Source organism: Liolophura sinensis, chromosome 6 (genome assembly GCF_032854445.1).
Source record: "Liolophura sinensis isolate JHLJ2023 chromosome 6, CUHK_Ljap_v2, whole genome shotgun sequence".
Classification (NCBI taxonomy): Eukaryota; Metazoa; Mollusca; class Polyplacophora; order Chitonida; family Chitonidae; genus Liolophura; species Liolophura sinensis.
Window position 1 is genome coordinate 11,343,411 of NC_088300.1, and position 20,606 is coordinate 11,364,016.

At 41.0% G+C, this 20,606-nt stretch overlaps 1 protein-coding gene across 4 annotated transcripts; it reads right to left on the reverse strand.

Moving 5' to 3' along the window:
- Window positions 1-20,578, reverse strand: LOC135468350 (uncharacterized). 4 transcript variants are annotated; one of them, XM_064746551.1, is made up of 15 exons: window positions 20,511-20,525; window positions 20,236-20,337; window positions 19,491-19,831; window positions 17,671-17,855; window positions 17,010-17,094; window positions 14,717-14,849; window positions 14,117-14,238; window positions 13,266-13,536; window positions 11,826-11,899; window positions 9,538-9,690; window positions 7,512-7,671; window positions 6,195-6,327; window positions 5,859-5,960; window positions 1,957-2,046; window positions 1-1,397 (listed from the first exon to the last, which is right to left on the reverse strand). In XM_064746551.1, exons 3-15 carry the CDS (start codon window positions 19,800-19,802, stop codon window positions 953-955), a joined length of 2,265 nt encoding a protein of 754 aa, XP_064602621.1. In that variant the 5' UTR covers window positions 19,803-19,831; window positions 20,236-20,337; window positions 20,511-20,525; the 3' UTR covers window positions 1-952. The 4 variants fall into 4 exon arrangements, with proteins under 4 accessions (XP_064602621.1, XP_064602623.1, XP_064602620.1 ...); XM_064746553.1 differs by lacking the exon at window positions 20,236-20,337 and having other exon boundaries at window positions 5,859-5,957; window positions 20,511-20,578; XM_064746550.1 differs by lacking the exon at window positions 20,236-20,337 and having other exon boundaries at window positions 20,511-20,578.
- Between the last annotated feature and the right edge of the window lie 28 nt (window positions 20,579-20,606).

Consider the following 20,606-nt stretch of genomic DNA (forward strand, 5'->3'; position numbering starts at 1 on the left):
GGTATACAGAATTTTATTACATTGTTGTAAATTTTAATCTTTTCTTCATCAGGTTTATGTATATACACAAACAAAAAACACTTAACTAGTGTAAAACTCAACCATGAGGTAAACAGAATTATTTTTAAATTAATGCTAGTCACATTTGTATCAACAAGTACATAATGCTGATTGAATAAAATGAATTATTTAATGATGCAGGTAAATGAACAAAATGCTGTAACAAGATTTTGCCCTGCAATACTGTCTGTCACTGTGCAATTTCCATGGCACATATAACTAGAATACTTCCTCTTAAGCTAAGAGGCCAATATTTAAAAAACTGCTTCAATGGAACAACTACCAAGAGTACATGATGGGAGATTTAGGGTCCAAGGGATATCATGAAAGTAGAAAAAAACAGAGGAACAAAAAAAAAACATACCTCCATTCTTGTGTGTCTTCAACTCTAGGTATTTTGAACGAACTTCTCTGTCATGATTCAACATAAACATATTCAGTGGAATGAACTGTTTGTCTTTCTAAACGTCTTTAGCTCACCAAAGGAGATTCAAACCTCAGTAACTACTGGATACCCCCGATTCTTGTTCAGTTCACAATTTTGTAACATTAACATTCTGCACTGAAGGATATCCTCATTCCAAACATGAAGCAGCAAGGAAATACTTTGACTAATTTTTAAACATTTAAGAAGTAGTTGGTAACCTCAACTATTTGGCTTATAACAGGCTACATAATTTGAAACAAAATAAATCATACCTTCTGACAACTGAAAACAAACCTTGAGAGAGACGAAAACAGCCACTGTTAATTCTACAAGTTCTTAAATGTCCCTGACCATTATAACAATAAACAATATTAGAGGTCACGATAAAGTGATGTCTGAAAATAGTTACGATGCTAAAATTTGAGCATGAAACTTAGTGTAGTTATTAGGGAGGGATCTGTATTGCTAATTTAGTGATTCCTGTTTTATGGGAGTTATCTCCCCTTCTGTCTTGACTCTCACCAGTGGGATGCCTGTGCCTGGCTCCTCAATCTCTTCGCTGGGCTCTTGTTTGATCTCAGATTTCCTCAAGAGGCTCACACCTGGGTAACATGACTTGAGGGAACTGGTCCTGGTTGTTCCAGCTCTACGTCCCCGTCCACCTCTCAGCCTCTGACTGCCTCTCTTCTTGTACTTACGCAGCTTAGACCTGGGCACTGGATCATGAATTGCCATGGAGTCAGGGACTACCTGTGCGATGGTCTCCTTAGGTTTTAGCTCGTCCCTTGGGGTGAAGGGAGCCTTTGAGATGTCTCCGTCAGCTTCATAGGCGTCAAGCCTTGTCTCACTCTCAGACAATGGCTCCTCAAACGACCTCTGCATGTACTCCATGTACTTCTTGGCTTTTTCTCTGAGAACAACAACAGTTGACCAGTCGCTTGACTTTATGTTATGACAGCCATTCATGTCAGTACAACAAGAGTACAACAGTAAGCAATTGAAGTACCTCCTCTGACCCCAGTACTCATCTATACTCTGTTCCATCTATTCACCTATGCCCTCTGTCATTCGATTCCCTGTACTCATCTATACCGTTATCGCCACCCAACCCAAGCCCTCCCCTCTCTCACGCAGTCAATCCCATTTACTCATTTATATTCCATTATCCCCAACCACCCCCAGACATCCTCTCTTTCCCCCAGTCAATCCCCTGTACTCATCTATACTCTCTTATCCCCTACACACACCCCTAGCCCTCCCTCATTTCAGTCAATCCCATGCACTCATCCATATTGTCTTATCCCCACACACCCCACCCCTCTCCTGTAAATCCCCTGTACTTATCTATACCCTGTTATCCCCATCCAGCTCAGCCCTGCCCGTCTCAGTCAATCTCCTGTACTCGCCTATACTCTCTTATCTTCACCCACCCCAGCCCTACCTTCTGTCAGTTAATACCCTATACTTACTTGTATGGCCTTTGTTCCTCCTCCAGCATGTTTCTCCATGTGTGACCCATCATCTTACTGATATGAGAGGTGTGCACGCCAGGATTAGCTCTGCAACACAACAATAATGTATAATACCAACTATAATTGGAGGATTTTCATCTAATGAAGATGGATATAACAAGTCAACACTGAAAGTAGGTTCCTCAATTCTTCAAGGCATAAAACCCAGAGGATTTAACAAACAGACAAGAGTGAACACATGCAGTGGAGCAAACATACAGGACACCAACCTGCTAAGTAATAGACCAGATGTGCTTCAAACCACAGACACAATCATTCTGCAGTTTGGAACTAATGATGTTAGTCGGCCATGTCAGGTATAAAGGATTATGCAAACCTGATCGATACAATCAGCACCAGAGATCAAATTTAGGTTTAATACATTTGTTAGATGAAAAGAATAAATTCTAGTGCAAAAATATTTATTAAACCTGTGTTACATCCTCCATTATGACATTATTAAACAAAGACTATAATTACTAAAATTTGGTCCCAAATACCCACAATACAAAAATTATTTTCAAGTGTCTTTTTCTCCGAGGAAAAATCGGAAAAAAAACTGAAGACCACATTTAGGAATAACTTTTCACACTCTTTCATCTGAACTTTATGTCATTTTCATGTTTTCTCCACCTTTAAGGATCTTAAGGATCTGGCAAGAAGAAAAAACTGCAGATTTGTTGAGCATAGCACCCTCTATCTTCAGACTGGTCATGTCAACAGAGATATGTTAAGCGGTGACGGGCTTCATTTAAGTGCAAAGGGAACAAGTCAACTTCTCAGAGACATCACCACTATCCATAATATACATATAATATAAAGTCATGGAGCCCCACTACCCAACCTTCTGCGACAAATCTGGAGTCAACTATTGCAAATTTTGAGGAGAGTCAAGTTACTCGGAGATCAAATGCAGCCATGAGCAACCAGTGCTGTGCTGGACTTGTCAGTGCTATGGACATAAGACGAAATTCTTCTACTAGGACAGTGGCAAGGCAGCGAATGCCGTGAAACACACAGGACTATCCACCTCCTTGTCCACATATGCACTGCACTTTCCTCAACTCAGTGATTACTATACCAAAAACAGACATAAAATACTTGACAATATCTGTCCAAACTGCGATTTTCAGTGGTTATCTTCAAGTTATGCTTCTCGCTCCAACTCGGTGTCAACCTTGAGTCCATTAATTTATATGAGAGCATGTAATGTGTGTGACAGGGAAAAAATAGACATAGTAGTGCTCAACTAAACTTAAATGATGGCACAAGGAATGTGGGAAATTTGTATGGGTCTAATGCATATGTAAGTTCACATTCTGCCACCTCTGCGGATACCTGTTACTGTTATAGTGCACTGTGTACATCACCCTGTAAATATTGTGTTTATTTTTTCACTTTTCGTATCATTTATGTAGAGTATCGGAGGAGGTTTACTTGTTTATGTAGGAGACAATATGTCAATTAAATGTAGGGATGACTTGACAAAACAACAACCTTGATAAGACAAAATGCATGACAGTTGGTTCAGCTAAGATGGAGAGAAAACTACACTTAGAAACTGACGGAAAAGAAATTAAAAATGTTGAGCATCCAAAGCTTCTAGGTGTAACAATTGATGACATGTTGTCCGGGGAAAAACAAATTGAGAATCATTGTAAACTTATATCATCCAAACTCACATTGTTACAAAAGATCGAAAAATATTTACCAAACCATGCCAAAATCTTGTTTTATAATTCTTATGTGCAATCACTGTTGGATTATAACGGATTGTTGCACAATAATGGGCTCTACAGAGTGACTTGAATATATGTCTCCAGATGCCTCCAGAAGTGTGCAGCACAGATTATTTTCAATGCACGATATACCATACCAAGTCAAGAACTGTTCAAAATCTTAAAATGAATGACAATATATGAAAAAATCATGCTGCATAATGCTGTACTACTGTTTAAATGCCTAAACAGATCGACTCCAAGCTATCTTTTCAGCCAGTTTACCTACACAGCAACTGTCTATCAAACTAACCTTGAATCTACAGCCTCAATGAATCTCATCCCCCCAAAACCTAGAACCAACGCCATTAAAATTCTCTTAGATATTCTAGATATTCCGGGGTGATATTGTGGAACCGACTACCTATACATGTTAAATAATCACAGAATGTCAGTGTTTTAAAAACAAAACAAAATGGAAATCTTTATCTTGTCAAAATACGGCTCTGCTGATCAAGTATGAAACTGCCTATGATTCATTACATTGTATATAACCTTTGATCATCTTATATCAAGTTCATCTGTAATTTATATATACTGTATAGGCCTTGTAAATAACCTTTTGTGTGAATGTGTGTATGCATGAGAGACTCAAGGAAGATTGATTTTGTAACTAATTTCCTCTCTGGACCAAGCCTGCGGATGGTCGTGGGTTTCTGCCAGACACTGCCCGGTTTTCTCAAACCAACAACACATAAATACTTGCTGGTAAGCACACAACCACAGCAGTGTGTAAGCATACCACCACAACAGCGTATAAAGTACAACAGCACAGCAGTGTGTAAGTGTACACTACCAAAGCAGTGTGTAAGCATACACTGACAACAGTTTATAAAGCCCACCACCCCAGTAGTGTGTAAGTGTACACAACCACAGCAGTGTGTATGCATACAATGACAACAGTGTGTAAAGTACAACAGCACAGCAATGTGAAAGCGCACCACCACAGCAGTGTGTAAGCATACAACAACAGTGTATAAAAAACAACAGCACAGCAGTGTGAAAGCACACCACCACAGCAGTGTGTAAGCATACAACAACAGTGTATAAAAAACAACAGCACAGCAGTGTGAAAGCACACCACCACAGCAGTGTGTAAGCACAACACCACAACAGTGTGTAAGCATACCACCACAACAGTGTGTGAAGTACAGCACAGCAGTGTGGAAGCACACCACCACAACAGTGTGAAAGTGCACATAATCACAGCAGTGTGTAAGCACGCCACCACAGCAGTGTGTAAGTACACACCACCATAGCAGTTTGTAAGCACATCACCACAACAGTGTGTAAGCACGCCACCACAGCAGCGTGTAAGTGCACACCACCACAGCAGTTTGTAAGCACACCACCACAACAGTGTTTAAGTGCACACTACCACAGAAGTGTTTAAGTGCACACCCCACAGCAGTTTGTAAGCACATCACCACAACAGTGTGTAAGCACACCACCTCAGCAATGTAAGTGTGTAAGCACATCGCCACAACAGTGTGTAAGCATACTACCACAACAGTGTGTAATCACACCACCACAGCCGTGTAAGCACAGCACCACAGCAGTGTGTAAGCATATCACCACAACAGTGTGTAAGCACACCACCACAGCAGTTTGTAAGCACAGCACCACAACAGTGTGTAAGCACGGCACCACAGCAGTGTGTAAGCACACCACAGCAATGTATAAAGTACAACAGCACAGCAATGTGTAAGCACACCACCACAAAAGCAATGTGTAAGCACACCACCACAAGTGTGAAAGCACGCCACCACAACAGTGTGTAAGCACACCACCACAAGTGTGAAAGCACGCCACCACAGAAGTGTCTAAGTGCACACCACCACAGCAGTGTGTTAGTACATCACCACAGCAGTATATAAAGTACAACAGCACAAAAGTGTTAGACAGGTATCAATTTCAGTTAGTTTGTCACAAATAAACTAAATAGACTAGGAGAATTAAATGATTGTGATCATTTTCATGTCCAGGCCATTTTCACAGTGATATGGCAGACTCTCATATTCACCATATATGGTCACAGCTCACTCAATGAAGGTTCGTCTACTGATTCGACTAACAACTTACTCAATGAAGGTCCGTCTGTTGATGCGGCTAAACATCATAAATCCATTCATCCACGAAGTTTTTCTTAGGTCAACTTTGACAGGCTTACAACTGTCGTCCCTTCTGGAATGAAAACAGAAATGTTATTGACCTGCAGCACTACCTTTAGATAGGTGTCCTGATCTACATGGTAAAAAGTCTTGATTGTTGAAATGCCTACTGTTTTAAAATCTTCACCTACATGAAATTTGCATCTTGACTTTTCTTAACTGGCATTGTTTCTTGTGTATTTGGAATTGCGAAATATTAACACAAATTTTAAGATGTGATATCTTTTAGATTGCCAAGTGTATTAACTTCATGGGAACGACAGCTTCTCCGTTCTCCTTCTCTGTCTGTGTCCGGGCAGCTGCGGCCTTCTGCCTGCGGGTCATAGCCATGTCATGAAACTTCCACATATATGGCACGTAAGACACAAAATAGTTGTCATCTGTAACACACAGAACACATGCCGTAAGACACAAAGTAGTCATCATCTGTAACACACCGAACACATGCCCTAAGACACAAAGTAGCAGTCATCTGTAACACATAGAATACATGCCGTAAGACACAAAGTAGAAGTCATCTGTAACACGCAGAACACATGCCGTAAGACACAAAGTAGTCGTCATCTGTAACACACAGAACACATGCCATAAGACACAAAACAGTCGTCATCTGTAACACACAGAACACTTGCCATAAAACACAAAGCAGTCGTCATCTGTAACACACAGAACACATGCCATAAGACACAAAGCAGTCGTCATCTGTACCACACAGAACACATACCAAAAGGCAAAAAGTAGTCGTCATCTGTAACACACAGAACACATGCCATAAGACACAAAGTAGTCGTCATCTGTAACACATAGAACACATGCTGTAAGACACAAAGTAGTAGTCATCTGTAACACACAGAATACATGCCATAAGACACAAAGTAGTAGTCATCTGTAACACACAGAACACATGCTGTAAGACACAAAGTTGTCGTCATCTGTAACACATGCCGCAAGACAGAAAGTAGTCGTCATCCGTAACACAAATAACGCATGCCGCAAGACACAAAGCCGTCATTACTTGTAACACATCAATTCAGCTCACATCAATTCAGTTCACATCAATTCAACCTAGTTATTATATCTATACACATACAATGTACCATACATCGCCCATTTCACCAATATCAGTTCAGCTGGCTGCTAAAGGTGAGATTTTGTGCAGAAACATAAATATATACAGATCAAAACCATTATATCCCCTTATTTATTTCTTTGATTGGTGTTTAATGTTGTGCGTCAAACTGTTTAATTTTTGCTTCTATGTTTACCCTTAACATCAGCGGTCAGGTTTATGGGGTGAGGAAAACAGAATGCCTGGAGTAAACCACTAACCTTAAATGCCAGATACCTTACAAATCTCTTGACTTAAAGTCCCTTTTGCAAAAGTGAGAACTGGATGCAAAATTGTAACCTCAATGGTCCAAGGTATAATTGTCGCAGCCAGTACTTGAACTGTTTGGGAGTGTAAGGGTCCCATTATATCTCAACACCTTTGCTGACCTACATGTAGTTATAATGAGGCACAACCATGCTCAGGTGGAGCAGAATCAGATAGTTACTCACTGACCTTTGCGTCCTATATCTGAGCGCAGGTTTTTGTCGACGATGGGGGTGAGGGCTTGAGAGAGCTCCTCCTGTTGGCTCAGGCTCCTCTCCTTGACGTCTTTCCTCATCATGTTGGTGATGGGGGTAAGCGGGGGACGGTCCAGGTAACTCTCCTTCTTTCTCTGTTAACAGATGACTCGCAAATTTGTGTACATTCTGAGAAAATGCTACTGATTTGATTGGTTGAAATGCCAAAGATATAAGACTGAATATGACAGGTCTACATCAGTTTTCATATACCCCTGGAATGAAGGCCTCATGCGGGGATATATCCCCAGAGTCAAGGCGTGCAGATGCAAAATGTAAACAAAAAGGGAGACAACTTTGTTTGACCAAAAATAACTTTTTGTTTTCTGCTTTGATCATGGGCATTGTCGGAAAAAAAGGAAACGTTTTTTTGTCTCGCACTAATAAAAAAAATGTGGCAAAATGGGTGAGTGTTATTCTGGAGATGAAAAAAAACTAATGAGCATGCTGCAATACTTTTTGTTCCTTAACATTGATGAACAGAACATCTAAAATATTTTGAAGAGTTTTCTCCAGAAAGATAAGTCCTAGGATACTTTTGCCTTGGTTTAAGGCCTGAAAACAGGATGGGACTAGCCCACATAACCCTTTATCCTTCTTCATCATTCCTAGTTGTAGTTAAATCACCTTCCAGAAGTAATTAGTTCCTGTGTCCCAACACAAATCAATCAGTTTCGTCTCTGCCTGTTGATCACAACATCGCCATGTTGGTCGTGAATGAGAGAAATTTGACATTGGTAAAGACTGAGATTGAGTGCTGAGATTTCAAATTGTTATCCAAATTGACATATTCTCTTCCAAAATCAAAACTGCCACAATCCCATCCATCACAGTATTCTGTCGCCTCATCTTCTTCGCACGTTTCATTTGATTAGCATTCGTCCTAATACTGACCTTGACTGACCTAAATCAGCTCATTAGTGACTATGATGACGTAGCACCCCCGCCAAAGACAAAAGCATATGACAGCTCCCAACAGTGAGCAATAATATTAATAGAAAATTACATGAATGACAACCTTCTTTCGATGTCGGAAGGCTCTGAAGGCTACCGACACAGACTGTACTATAAAGATTTTATTTTATTGCCCACAAAAAAAAGCAGTAAGCAGTGGGCCTGACCTAGTTAACACCAACTTTCCTCAGTTTCACGTCTCAAAAATGCTCTTTATGGTGATAAATTTGTTAAATGACAATCTTCCAGTGGGCATATGGTAGATATATGGCTAAATATTAGTGACCTCAGCCAAATATCTACCCAAATACTTCCGGAAGATTGTCATATAACTAATAATGTAGACTTGCAAACAGGTGTCAAGTACATGTATTCAAACACAATCTACACAGCTACTGTCACACAGGTGAATGTGCACTGAATGGAATACAGGTGAATAAGCGCTGAATGCACAGGTGAATGTGTGGGGAATAGGGCTAACGCAACATCAACGTCAAGCAATCATTAAATCATTAAATGTTGTTTGAGCTTGGGATTTGGAATACACAGTCTTTGGGTACAGAACAGGTTCAAGTACAAAAAAATAGCTGGTACAACTCAGGATTTTTAACCAGCAAACTCAGATTCAGGCAATTACGTATTTATCAGAACCACCCATAAAGTAAGTCTCAAATAATAATGCTTTTACTTAAATCACTTTCTAAAGGAATCCATATACATTGGAGGTGTGTCATTTCTGATCATGAAAAGGGTAATGAATGTTTGCTGTAAAATATGGTGAACTAGCTGTACTCCTTATTTTGTTGGATAGCTGGACGGTTGACACGTCTTGCTGGTGATCAGTTGCTGACTGGTTGCAGAGGTAGCTGTTTCTAAACACTGAGGTGGTACCAGCTAATCAGCACTAGACTGTGCTAAACTCAGAGGTCTACATCCTAAATAACCAGAATATTGTTAGGATATACTTGTCAGATACTATCACACAAATTATTATGGCATAGCAGTACCTCAATGAGCTGGAGGAGTTTTTCCTTGAGCAGTGGGCCTGACTTGATTTGTAACACTCGGTCTGGACTCACAGCCTCCAGATGGTCATCAGACAAGTGACCATTACCTGCCCCGAAGTCCAGCACACTGTTTGATCTCAAAGGACTGCCAAGCTGCCAACAACAACACACGTTCATTGAAATACCCCATATGCAAGGTAAATGCATGCAGCAACTTACAATGCTGATGCCTGGATGAATGCATACCGGTAAGGATATACCTCAACAGGTGATAAGTTCTTAAGGATAAAGTTATTCAATCGTCTTATTTATTTCATCTCTCCCTCATCTATTACGTGTAATCTGTAATTGAAGCAAGGAAATAACTAGCGGCATTAGACATATGCCTACATGCATAAGTTTACATCAATGCTACATCCGTCTACTGTCCCTGAACAAAAAATGGATAGTGTTCATATTGGTGTACAACTACAGTTCACAACAAATAATAAAGTAAATTAAAGCTGTTATCAACAGCATTGTCAGGGTCCACAGTAATAGACTTTTACACTTCTGGTAGCCTGATGTCTATGAAGTTCATGATTATGGAAAAGAACATAAAAAAAAAAAAAATTAAATGCAAAGGAATGAACTGGATTGGAACCCTTGACTGTCAGGCATCATTTACTACTGGCCAAGTACTGAAGACGAGCATAGAGAATAGGCAGCTTTGAATTTCTGCTGATAGCCAAATTGCATGAAGACAAGTGACCCTAATAAACAAAATTCTGTGTAAGTGGCCACACAAACATCATAAACTACTTAGCCTTACTGTAACTAAGGCCACACGATGGCAATAATAATAACAATATACCATGATTTATAAATACTTGTTTAATACTCTTATCACACAGTTGACCAGAGGAGAATCCACGGTGATCCATCCCAGGTACAAACAGGGAAGAGGAAAAAATAAGTTACAAGCATTTAAGTGTGTATAAGGCCTCCAGAATATCTTCTGCTGTGGCACATCCCATGAATTCGGAGGAAGTATCTAGCCGTGACAATGTCACCTTCCCACAACCGAATATGAACGTCCATCTATCTGTTTTGTGTCTCCATACTTTCGCTTTCTTCAAACAAAACCACTTTCATCATCGTTTATGTGGTGTGCTATATGTTTCTTGAAATGTTGTGGGTCACCAAATGTAGTCGTGTATGCAGACTTTCCCTTCCCACACTGGAATTATGAATAAGTACCTGTATCAGCAGCAGAGTCGTAGGGCCAGTGGGACTGGATTGAGTTCAGACACCACCAATGCTCTGCCTCTAATGTTTCATTGCTAGATGTACACTGACTGCTGTTGTTATCTCTGCTCTCTACGACTGTACAAGGTCAACTGTCAGTACTGACAGGCAGTTTGGTACCATAAGCTCAGTTTTCCTTCCTATCATTTCTGAAAGACTGGGTCAATGTTCTGAGCTTCTGCCAGTTGGAACAATTGGGCGGTTTGATGCTGATCGACTGATGGATACAAACCACATGGCGATGATGGTATGGAAGTATATTGAGGAGTTATCCGCCTTAGGTTACTTTGCAGAAAGCCTATGCAAACCTATGCCATTAACCGCATGAGTTATACATTGGCGTTCCGAAACCACTTCATTAAAAACACGGAAATTTCACCGGTACATTTGGATTTTATAACAGCAAACATCACGGAATTTAGAGAATTTTGACTTTTGAAAATTGCCACAGCAGACTTGATTTCAGATTACCTGATATTCCAGGACAAAACCATTAAAATCTTAAATTCCATCTGGAACAGGCAGTTCAGTTTTTTCTGATATTCCGGATTTCCCCTTATCTGTGCGGACCCGGTTATTTGCATACCAAACTAAAGTTTTTTACAATATGGATAGGGCAATCCACCTAAAGACAGTAAATGAAAAGTTTATTTCGATAGATATAATAGTTTTGGAGAAGAAGATTTTTTTTAGCTTATCAATACAGTTCAAAATGGCCGCTAAATGGCATGACTGGTAAAACAGCACAAAACATCAAAGGCTACTTCATATATTCCTTATAAAGACTCCAAAGTTTGGTTTTTCTACCTTTATCAGTTTTTTGAGGTATTGCAGTTGACTAAGAATAATAATAATAATATGAACAATTTCAAGATTTGTCCCGCTAGGATACTAGTGTGGGCACCTAATTAATAAGGTAATGATTTACTATCTGACTGGTGTTCAATGTAGTATCGGTACTCAAGATAAAGCAGAGAAGAAAGATAAGAAGTAAATCCTACTGGGAAGGAAGACGACATCCCAAAATCATCCGGCTGCTCAAAGCCAAGACTTTCCTCTGGATTCAGGTAGTCATCTGCAATAAAGTATTAACAATTCAAAACTTTCTGCTTTGACACATCTGGAATTCATTCTTTGTGTTTCCAACGCAACACATTACCCTCTTTTTTCCTAACATGGCATGAAGAATACACCACAGAGTATTTGATTTTTTTTTTTTTTTTTTTTGATTGGTGTTTTACGCCGTACTCAAGAATATTTCACTTATACGACGGCGGCCAGCATTATGGTGGGTGGAAACCGGGCAGAGCCCGGCGGAAACCCACGACCATCCGCAGGTTGCTGGCAGACCTTCCCACGTACGGCCGGAGAGGAAGCCAGCATGAGCTGGTCTTGAACTCACCGCGACCGCATTGGTGAGAGGCTTCTGGGTCACTACGCTGCGCTAGTGCGCTAACCGACTGAGCCACGGAGGCCCCCCAGAGTATTTGAAGTGTGGTTAGACTTACTATTGAATACATGAAAAGCGTATTTATTTATTTATTGTGCCTAGAATATAGTCCCAAATTATAATTTGAGTTTATATGCCTGTCTGATGAAAATTATGCAGGTTTTTATGGAGGACAGGGAAATAATTTCTGGGGAGAATCAGACTACATTCATTTGTCCTTTGGGGTGAGACCGCTGATGCTTCTGGCCTTACCTTTGGGGTGAGACTGCTGACACTTCTGGCTTTACCTTTGGGGTGAGACCGCTGACACTTCTGGCCTTACCTTTGGGGTGAGACTGCTGACGCTTCTGGCTTTACCTTTGTGGTGAGACTGCTGACGCTTCTGGCCTTACCTTTGGGGTGAGACTGCTGGCGCTTCTGGCTTTACCTTTGTGGTGAGACTGCTGGCGCTTCTGGCCTTACCCATGGGGTGAGACTGCTGGCGCTTCTGGCTTTACCTTTGTGGTGAGACCGCTGATGCTTCTGAACTTACCTTTGGGGTGAGACTGCTGACGCTTCTGGCCTTACCTTTGGGGTGAGACCGCTGACACTTCTGGCCTTACCTTTGGGGTGAGACCGCTGACGCTTCTGGCCTTACCTTGGGGTGAGACTGCTGACGCTTCTGGCCTTACCTTTGTTGTGAGACCGCTGACGCTTCTGGCCTTACCTTTGGGGTGAGACTGCTGATGCTTCTGGCTTTACCTTTGTGGTGAGACTGCTGATGCTTCTGGCCTTACCGTTGGGGTTAGACTGCTGACGCTTCTGGCTTTGGGAGTTAGTGTTAAACGTTGTTTTGGAAATGGATCTTGTGATTATCGACTTGGAACGCCCTTTACAGACTACGAATGGTATAGGAATGTCGGACTTGACGCTTATATTTACCTTTGTGGTGAGACCGCTGATGCTTCTGGCCTTACCTTTGGGGTGAGACTGCTGACGCTTCTGGCCTTACCTTTGGGGTGTAAACTGAGCACATCATCAGACTCGGAGATCCATGTGTTGGATGGAGACAGAGTCATCTCGTCCACAAATGGGATGTTGCTGGGTGCAGGTTTGTGCGAGTCTTCAGAGGACAGAGATGACTGGCTGCCCACGGCCTCACTCAGTAATGGCACTGTTGCATCTGAGCTAGAGCCCACTGTCGGGGAGGAAATCTTTTGTCTCCGCAGCTGTAACTTGCGATCCATGTCATCTGATATGCCACAGGAAGTTTGAGGGGTTGACTGCAAATAAAAATTTAAAGGAGCATCTGAAACTAATGTATGGTTTTCACTTTAGATCATTCAGTACTCCATTGTCCAGATAAACATAATAAGCATTGGTAAATTCATGCTAATCACAGGTAATGGCAACTGGCACTTCACTTTCTCTGGCTTACATCATCTTGCTGCCAGCTTCAAAATCTACCTTGCTTGACTGTACATATGAAAGTGCACAGAAAACTACTCCTTCAATAGCCAATGGCATTGTGTCACGCATACTTCTAGACTACTGGGAGATTTTCAGGCAATCAATGATTGTCCCTTATCAGTATGTATAGTGTTGATGTACTTTTATCAACATGATCTCAGGCAGTTGAAAATCACTGTGCTATCAGGTACATTTTCCTCTTCACTACATCCCAAGCCACTACAGGGTCACCTTACTTTCTTCATACTCTACTCGAGTCAGTGTTCCTTTTCTTCCTTGCGCATTGTTTATTCCTTGGATGATAATAAATCAAAGCAGATATGACAGCACAAAAAGATACAGTACAGTATGTCTTCAGCTGCACACTGTCTACTTTTGTCAAGTTGTGATTACCATGGCAAAGGGCTGCTCACTCTCCATCATCTCGACTGACTCAGGGATATAAGTGGCCAGGAAGGGGTCTGCTGTCTTCCTGTAACAACTCCTAGCAGAACACATCTGCTTGTTTCGCTCATCTGCCATTCATATAAAATAAGTAAATGCAGAAATATTTCTTCAACTGTAACAATTCAATTATAATTTCAATGAATTCATCTATAGGCTAAGTATGTTAGCCTTCTGGACAAAATACATGGCCAGATTATCACAAATGACAACCTGGCCTGCCAATATTTGACTCTGTGTTGATGGTGGAAGGGAAACTCTGGATAAAACTGACCATTCAGTTCTTCACTCAAAGTCACATGTCAATAGACATCTATAAGTCTTTACTTTATGTATATGACATCTAAAAGAATAACACAATTTTATTCACCGTAGGCGATACGTCTCCTTAAAGCAATCATGTTCATGTGAAAGCTTGCTGTAAATAAGCAGCAATTATAGTCCTTAGGGCTATTAACTTCCAACACTATCTCAATGATAGGTAATAAGAGAAATACAAACATAGCCATCACTTCTTAGCTAGAGGCAGTTGTCTGTTGCAGTATTTACCTGAGGTTTTCCTGATTTTGGTTGTAAGGAATGTGTTGGACAGGTCAAGCTTGATGCCCAGTTCGTCACTCAGCCCCTGGATGTGTTGCTCTATGTGACAGATGTAGTCCACCACTCTCTGCAGCATCACCACCTTTATATACACAGTCAGAAGTTAGGTGTGTAATTAACAATTAAAAATCAAAGGACACATTTTTGGAAATAGATTGTCCACAATACTACTAACTTTCAGCTCTTTCACAGGAACATGGGGAGCAGTACATGCAATGCAAGTTTAGTAACCATGCTAACTGGTGAGCACGCTTTTTGAACCTGTAGAAAAGTCAATTTAACCACCCACTGATTTCATTTCCTTATATTGCTAGTGCAATAATTCATAGATATGCATTTTAAGAAAAGCTTGTTTTTCTTATAAGTATATGCTTAAATTTTCATGCAAAATTCCAACTTTGTTGGAGCCATGATGTGGTAGTTTGTAAGTGTGTGTCTATAACGTCATGACTGTGGGTGTGTCCATGATGGAAATTTATTTATTTGATTTGTGTTTTACGCCGTACTCAAGAATATTTCACTTATACGACGGCGGCCAGCATTATGGTGGGTGGAAACCGGGCACAGCGAGGGGGAAACCCACGACCATCCAAAGGTTGCTGGCAGACCTTCCCACTTACGGCCGGTCCATGATGGAGAGGCATATATGTGGATGTGTCCGTGATGTGGTTGCTAGGACAATGTATGTAGATGCGTTTGTGATGTGCTTGGTATGTGGGTGTGCCTGCAATATGTTGGCTAGTGTGTGGGTGTGTCTATGGTGTGGTGGCTAGTATGTGGGTGTTTCTATGGTGTGGTAGCTAGTATGTGGGTGTTTCTATGGTGTGGTGGCTAGTAAATGGGTGTTTCCATGGTGGAGTAGCTAGTTTGTGGGTATCTATGGAGTGGTGGCTAATATGTGGGTGTGTCTATGGTGTGGTGGCCAGGGTGTGGGTGTGTTTATGGTGTGGTGGCTAGTATGTGGGTGCTTCCATGGTGTGGTGGCCGAGGCAAGTCCTCTTGATTTTACATCCTCAAATAAAGAATCCTACAATGCTACATTTTCTCTACATGAACTATCCGCATCCCTGAGCAGGGCCCATGACTCAACTCCAGGGCCAGTTGATATCCACTATTAGCTTTTACGACACCTTCCAGAATCTTCCTTGAGGGTGCTTCTTGGAATTTTTAATACCATTTGGATTTCCGGGAATTTTCCTGCCTCATGGCAAAACACCATTATTGTCCCCATCTCAAAGCCCGGAAAGGATTCTACCGATCCAAATAACTATCGTCCTATTTCCTTAACCAGCTGTGTATGCAACACTATGGAGAGGATGATTAACGATCGCTTAGTCTGGTTTTTGGAGACTAACGAGTTGATAAGCGACATTCAATGTGGATTTTGAAAGAATAGCATTGCTGCTGATCATCTTGTTCGTCTAGAATCCTTTATTAAGAACGGTATCGTTAATCGTGACCATGTTGTATCTGTCTTTTTTGATCCGGAAAAGGCATATGACACTACTTGGAAATATGATATTATGAAAGATATGCATGGATTTGGCCTTAGAGGTCGGTTTCCTGACTTTATTCGTAAATTCTTAGACCATCGACACTTCCAAGTTCGGGTTGGGGCTACCCTATCCGACTACTTTGAACAAGATCAGGGGGTTCCTCAAGGCAGCACTTTATCAGTTACTCTCTTTAGCATTAAGATTAATAGCCTTGCCAGAGTTTTATCTCCTAGTATGAAAGGGTTCATTTTTGTGGACGATCTTGGTATCTCTTGTCGAGGCAAAGGTATGCACACTGTCGAGAGACAGCTGCAGCTTTGCCTTAATAAAACCCATGCCTGGCCACCAAGTCGAAGACTAACTGTGTACATTTTGGTCGGAAGAACTTCCCCCATGAAGACCCCAAGGTATTTTTAGATGGGTCCCCCATCAAGGTTGTGCCGGAGGCAAAACTCCTCGGGGTGATCTTCGATAAGTACCTTACATTTAAATCTCACATTATCTTAGGGCCACATGCCTAAAAGCGCTTGATATTTTGAAGGTTGTCTCTAGTGCTCAATGGAGAGGGGATCATGAAATCCTTCTTTCGAGCATTGATTCATTCTAAGCTAGACTATGCCTGCAGTGTTTATGGAGGTGCGTCACGCTCCCAATTAAAGAAATTATGGTGCAGTGGCTAGTACATGTATATGGGTGTGTCGATTTTTGGTGTGTGTGTGTGTGTGTATGTCCTGTCGTTATGTCACCTTGGTTTCCTTGGCCTTCTCATCATAGCCAGGTACTCGACTACACACAGCCTTCATGTTCTTGATCAGAGTGTGATGGCGAACTCTGGAAATAATCCACTCATATATTTATTTATTTCTTTGATTGGTGTTTTATGCCATAATTAAGAATATTTCACTTATACAATGAAGGCCAGCATTATAATGGCAGGAAACCAAGCCGAGCCAAGGAGAAACTCATGACCATCCGGAGGTTTCTGGCAAATCTTAACCCACGTACAGCTTTAGAAGAAGCCAGTACGAGCTCGACTTGAGTTCACAACCACACCAATGGAGAGAGGCCACCTCGGCCCACTGATATAACCTTGAGAAATATTTTCATGTACAAAAATACATGCAGCACACAACTGTAATAGAACCACGGCTAGAGCATTAGAGCAATTATGGATCTTCAGAACTAGATTTAGGAAACATGCTCTGTCTGTTTTACAACCCTCAGTCACAACAAACTATGTTACTAATGCCACTTAACTGATAATTAATTATGACACCTCTGGTATTCTGTGAATTTGCAGAATATTGTAGGCCAGGTGGATCTACCTTAGCAACTGTGACATCTGTTGGATGGTGGGGTTTGGTGGTGGTAGTTGGCGATGTGGGGAAGAGGGGCCTGTTTGCTAACCTTTCGTTCTGTCTGTGTTTTTCCTGAAGGCGCATCAGCGTGTTGGGAGTGCGGGAGTTCCGTCCCGAGGAAAGGAAGGATGTCCGTGTAGGGGTTCGGTTTTCAGGGGACATTATGGATCTCTGCACCTCAGGGTAATTCCCTAGAGGTTGCTGGTTCTTGCCTACAGCATGGCTGTCCTCATCCTGACAATAAGGATAACAACAAAGAAAGCTTAGGTTATTATGCACCCAGTCTCCACATTTGATTAACATTCATCAGAAGGTTCAACAGTCTAATAAAATAAAATAAATGTGGTGTTTTTATTTGTATTTTTTACAATCTTTGTCACAATGTTTAATACCGATCAGGGGTAGAAATTAGAAGTAAAATCAGCTGGACAATGACGGACAATTGCCCTGCTGACACCTAAAAGTTACCAGACATTTCTTCACCTCACAGGACAAAATTTCTGTGCACTAAATTGTTGGCCGATACATGATTAAATGCACTAGTTTTGACATGTAACTGTTTTAACAGCTGACCAGGGGGGTATTTTTGGTCACTGTAATTTCCATACGTGGTGCAATACATCGCTTTTAATCTGCTTTGAAATATCGTTGTGTAGCTGACGTTGTTGTTGTTGGATTATAGCTTCATCGCTGGGGTCGGTAATTAACTGTTTAGTCGATAGCTTCGCAAACCCAAAAGTAGACCGGTCGTCTCTTGACCGATTGATATTTTTCGTTTTGCTGCCAACAACTACCATATTCCTAGAACCTTCTCAGTCACACTCCTGTCCCCGTGAACTTCACGTCGCAAGCGCCTTGCTTCTCCTTGCTCAATGAAAAGCCACGGGAACAGGGTAATGTACAGGTTTCGTAATAACAAAAATCTTATACAAGACATCTAGTATGTTTTATGGAAAGGAGATTTACAGAAGAAACAATGTTTTGAAGTAATTCGAAGTTTTCTTAGGGATAAAAGGCGCCCGTTTGGGAAACTGATCAAAGTGGTAAAATTTCATGTATGTGCAAATTTTCATCACCAAATATGCAACCGGGCACTTGTCCGTGCTGGACATAAATTTTGATGGACAAGAACATTTTTTTCTCGAACATGTCCGACAAGTCAATGGTAATTCTGAACCCTGCTGATTCATAGCAGAGCTAACTTTTGTAAAGTCACAGTAGATAGTTAGAACATGGAAAAATGTTGTCATCAAATGAGAGGATAGGTTGTGGCGATCATTTGTTATTTTCTGTTAATAAGAGACGAAGTTGGTGAATTTGTTAAATATTTATATCACACCTCTGGAAAAACTAATCTGGGAATTCATTCAAATATAGTTGCAGACTATACTTTCATTTTCATGACAAACTTTCTCGCATAGATGAACAGGTATATACACCATATTGGTGGAAGTCTTCAACAAATGGCCACACAAGCATAGCTGACCACTTATTGTCGCCAAGACCACGCTGGATGCGGGACCAGAAGAGAGTACAAATTTCCTCTCCAAGTCTGGGTTTGAACCCGCACATCATGTGAGCTGGTGACTGAAAGGCATGCAAGTGCCACTTTGGCTCTAACCACTAAACCAAGCCCCACTCCACGAATGATGTACAAGGTACATGCACATCATGATTTGCAAGAACAAAAACCCACATAATACATAACAACATTTAAGTAGATTAAATATGGCACAAATTTGTAATAGTCCTAACCATGAACATCAGGTGGTATGCATCAGAACATCCTGCTGCACATGTTATCAGACAACAATTCACTAATTTCTACTGGTAACAGACAATAATCAGCAAATACACCAACATATTCACCTTGCCACCCATGCAGCGCTGTATGTGTCCATGTGGAATGAAGTGTTTGTGAAAACTAGTACCAGGGGACAATAATGGGTTTGACACAGTGTGCGAAGAGCAGGGAGTGTGGTTGGGGGTGTCTGACAGGCTGTGACTACAGTCTTGCACATCATCACACATGACAGCATTCTCATCTAGATAAGACCTGAATGGAATCTCTCGCTCCCCCTCCTCGACTTCCAGCTCCACCAGACAATCTGACAGTCCACTCATGCTGTGTTCTTCCTCCAGCACACATGGAGGAACCATGCCGGCTTCCACTGTCTCCATGCTCTAACAGTTCACCACATCTCACTGCCCTGAAAGAACAAATTTTCAAAGTCTCAAGGGCTGAAGGGTGAACCTCAGTGCTTTAAATTTTCACAAAACTTGTTGTCAACAAGTTCCTCCTGTTATTGTCATAACAAGTTTTGTTTGGGGAAATAATTCATCAAGTATCTTACACACAAGAACATCTGTGTGGAACTTGCCAAAATGATAATGAATACCGCTTCATGCTATTCATAACATCATTTGGATTTTATGATATTTTTCTGACAGGTAACAGTTTCTCCAAAACTGAACTTTCATTCTGTTTAGCGTGGAACATTGAATTAAGGTAGGATACTCAGTCTAAAGAAGTAAAGCTAAATTTAAAAAAATAAAAGTTTAGGAAGTGCTGTCGGCGGCACATGGTCCTTACACTTTCAGAAATCTCACTTACGTTCAAAACAACCTGATATTTTGGCAAACTGCATGTCTCTTCTGTCCTTTCGCCATATGGTATCGAAATAAACTTATTTTTGAACTGACAGCACCATGAGAACTGCAAGAACTATATAGGCTTTTAAAAAGTACCATAAAAGTTATAACCATGCACGTACTAGAAAACAAAAATAAGACATTTTAGCATCTTGAAATCACTACATGTATGCATACATTTTACAGTTTATGGTCAACAACCATACTATAAAGACAAAGAGTTACTTTTTAACACACCGATAACTTAAAATTCTTCACATTTAAGAATCACTGCAACATGGCCGTCACGCACGCTTTCCCACAATTCATGTTTCCCGCGCTCGTGACATTGTC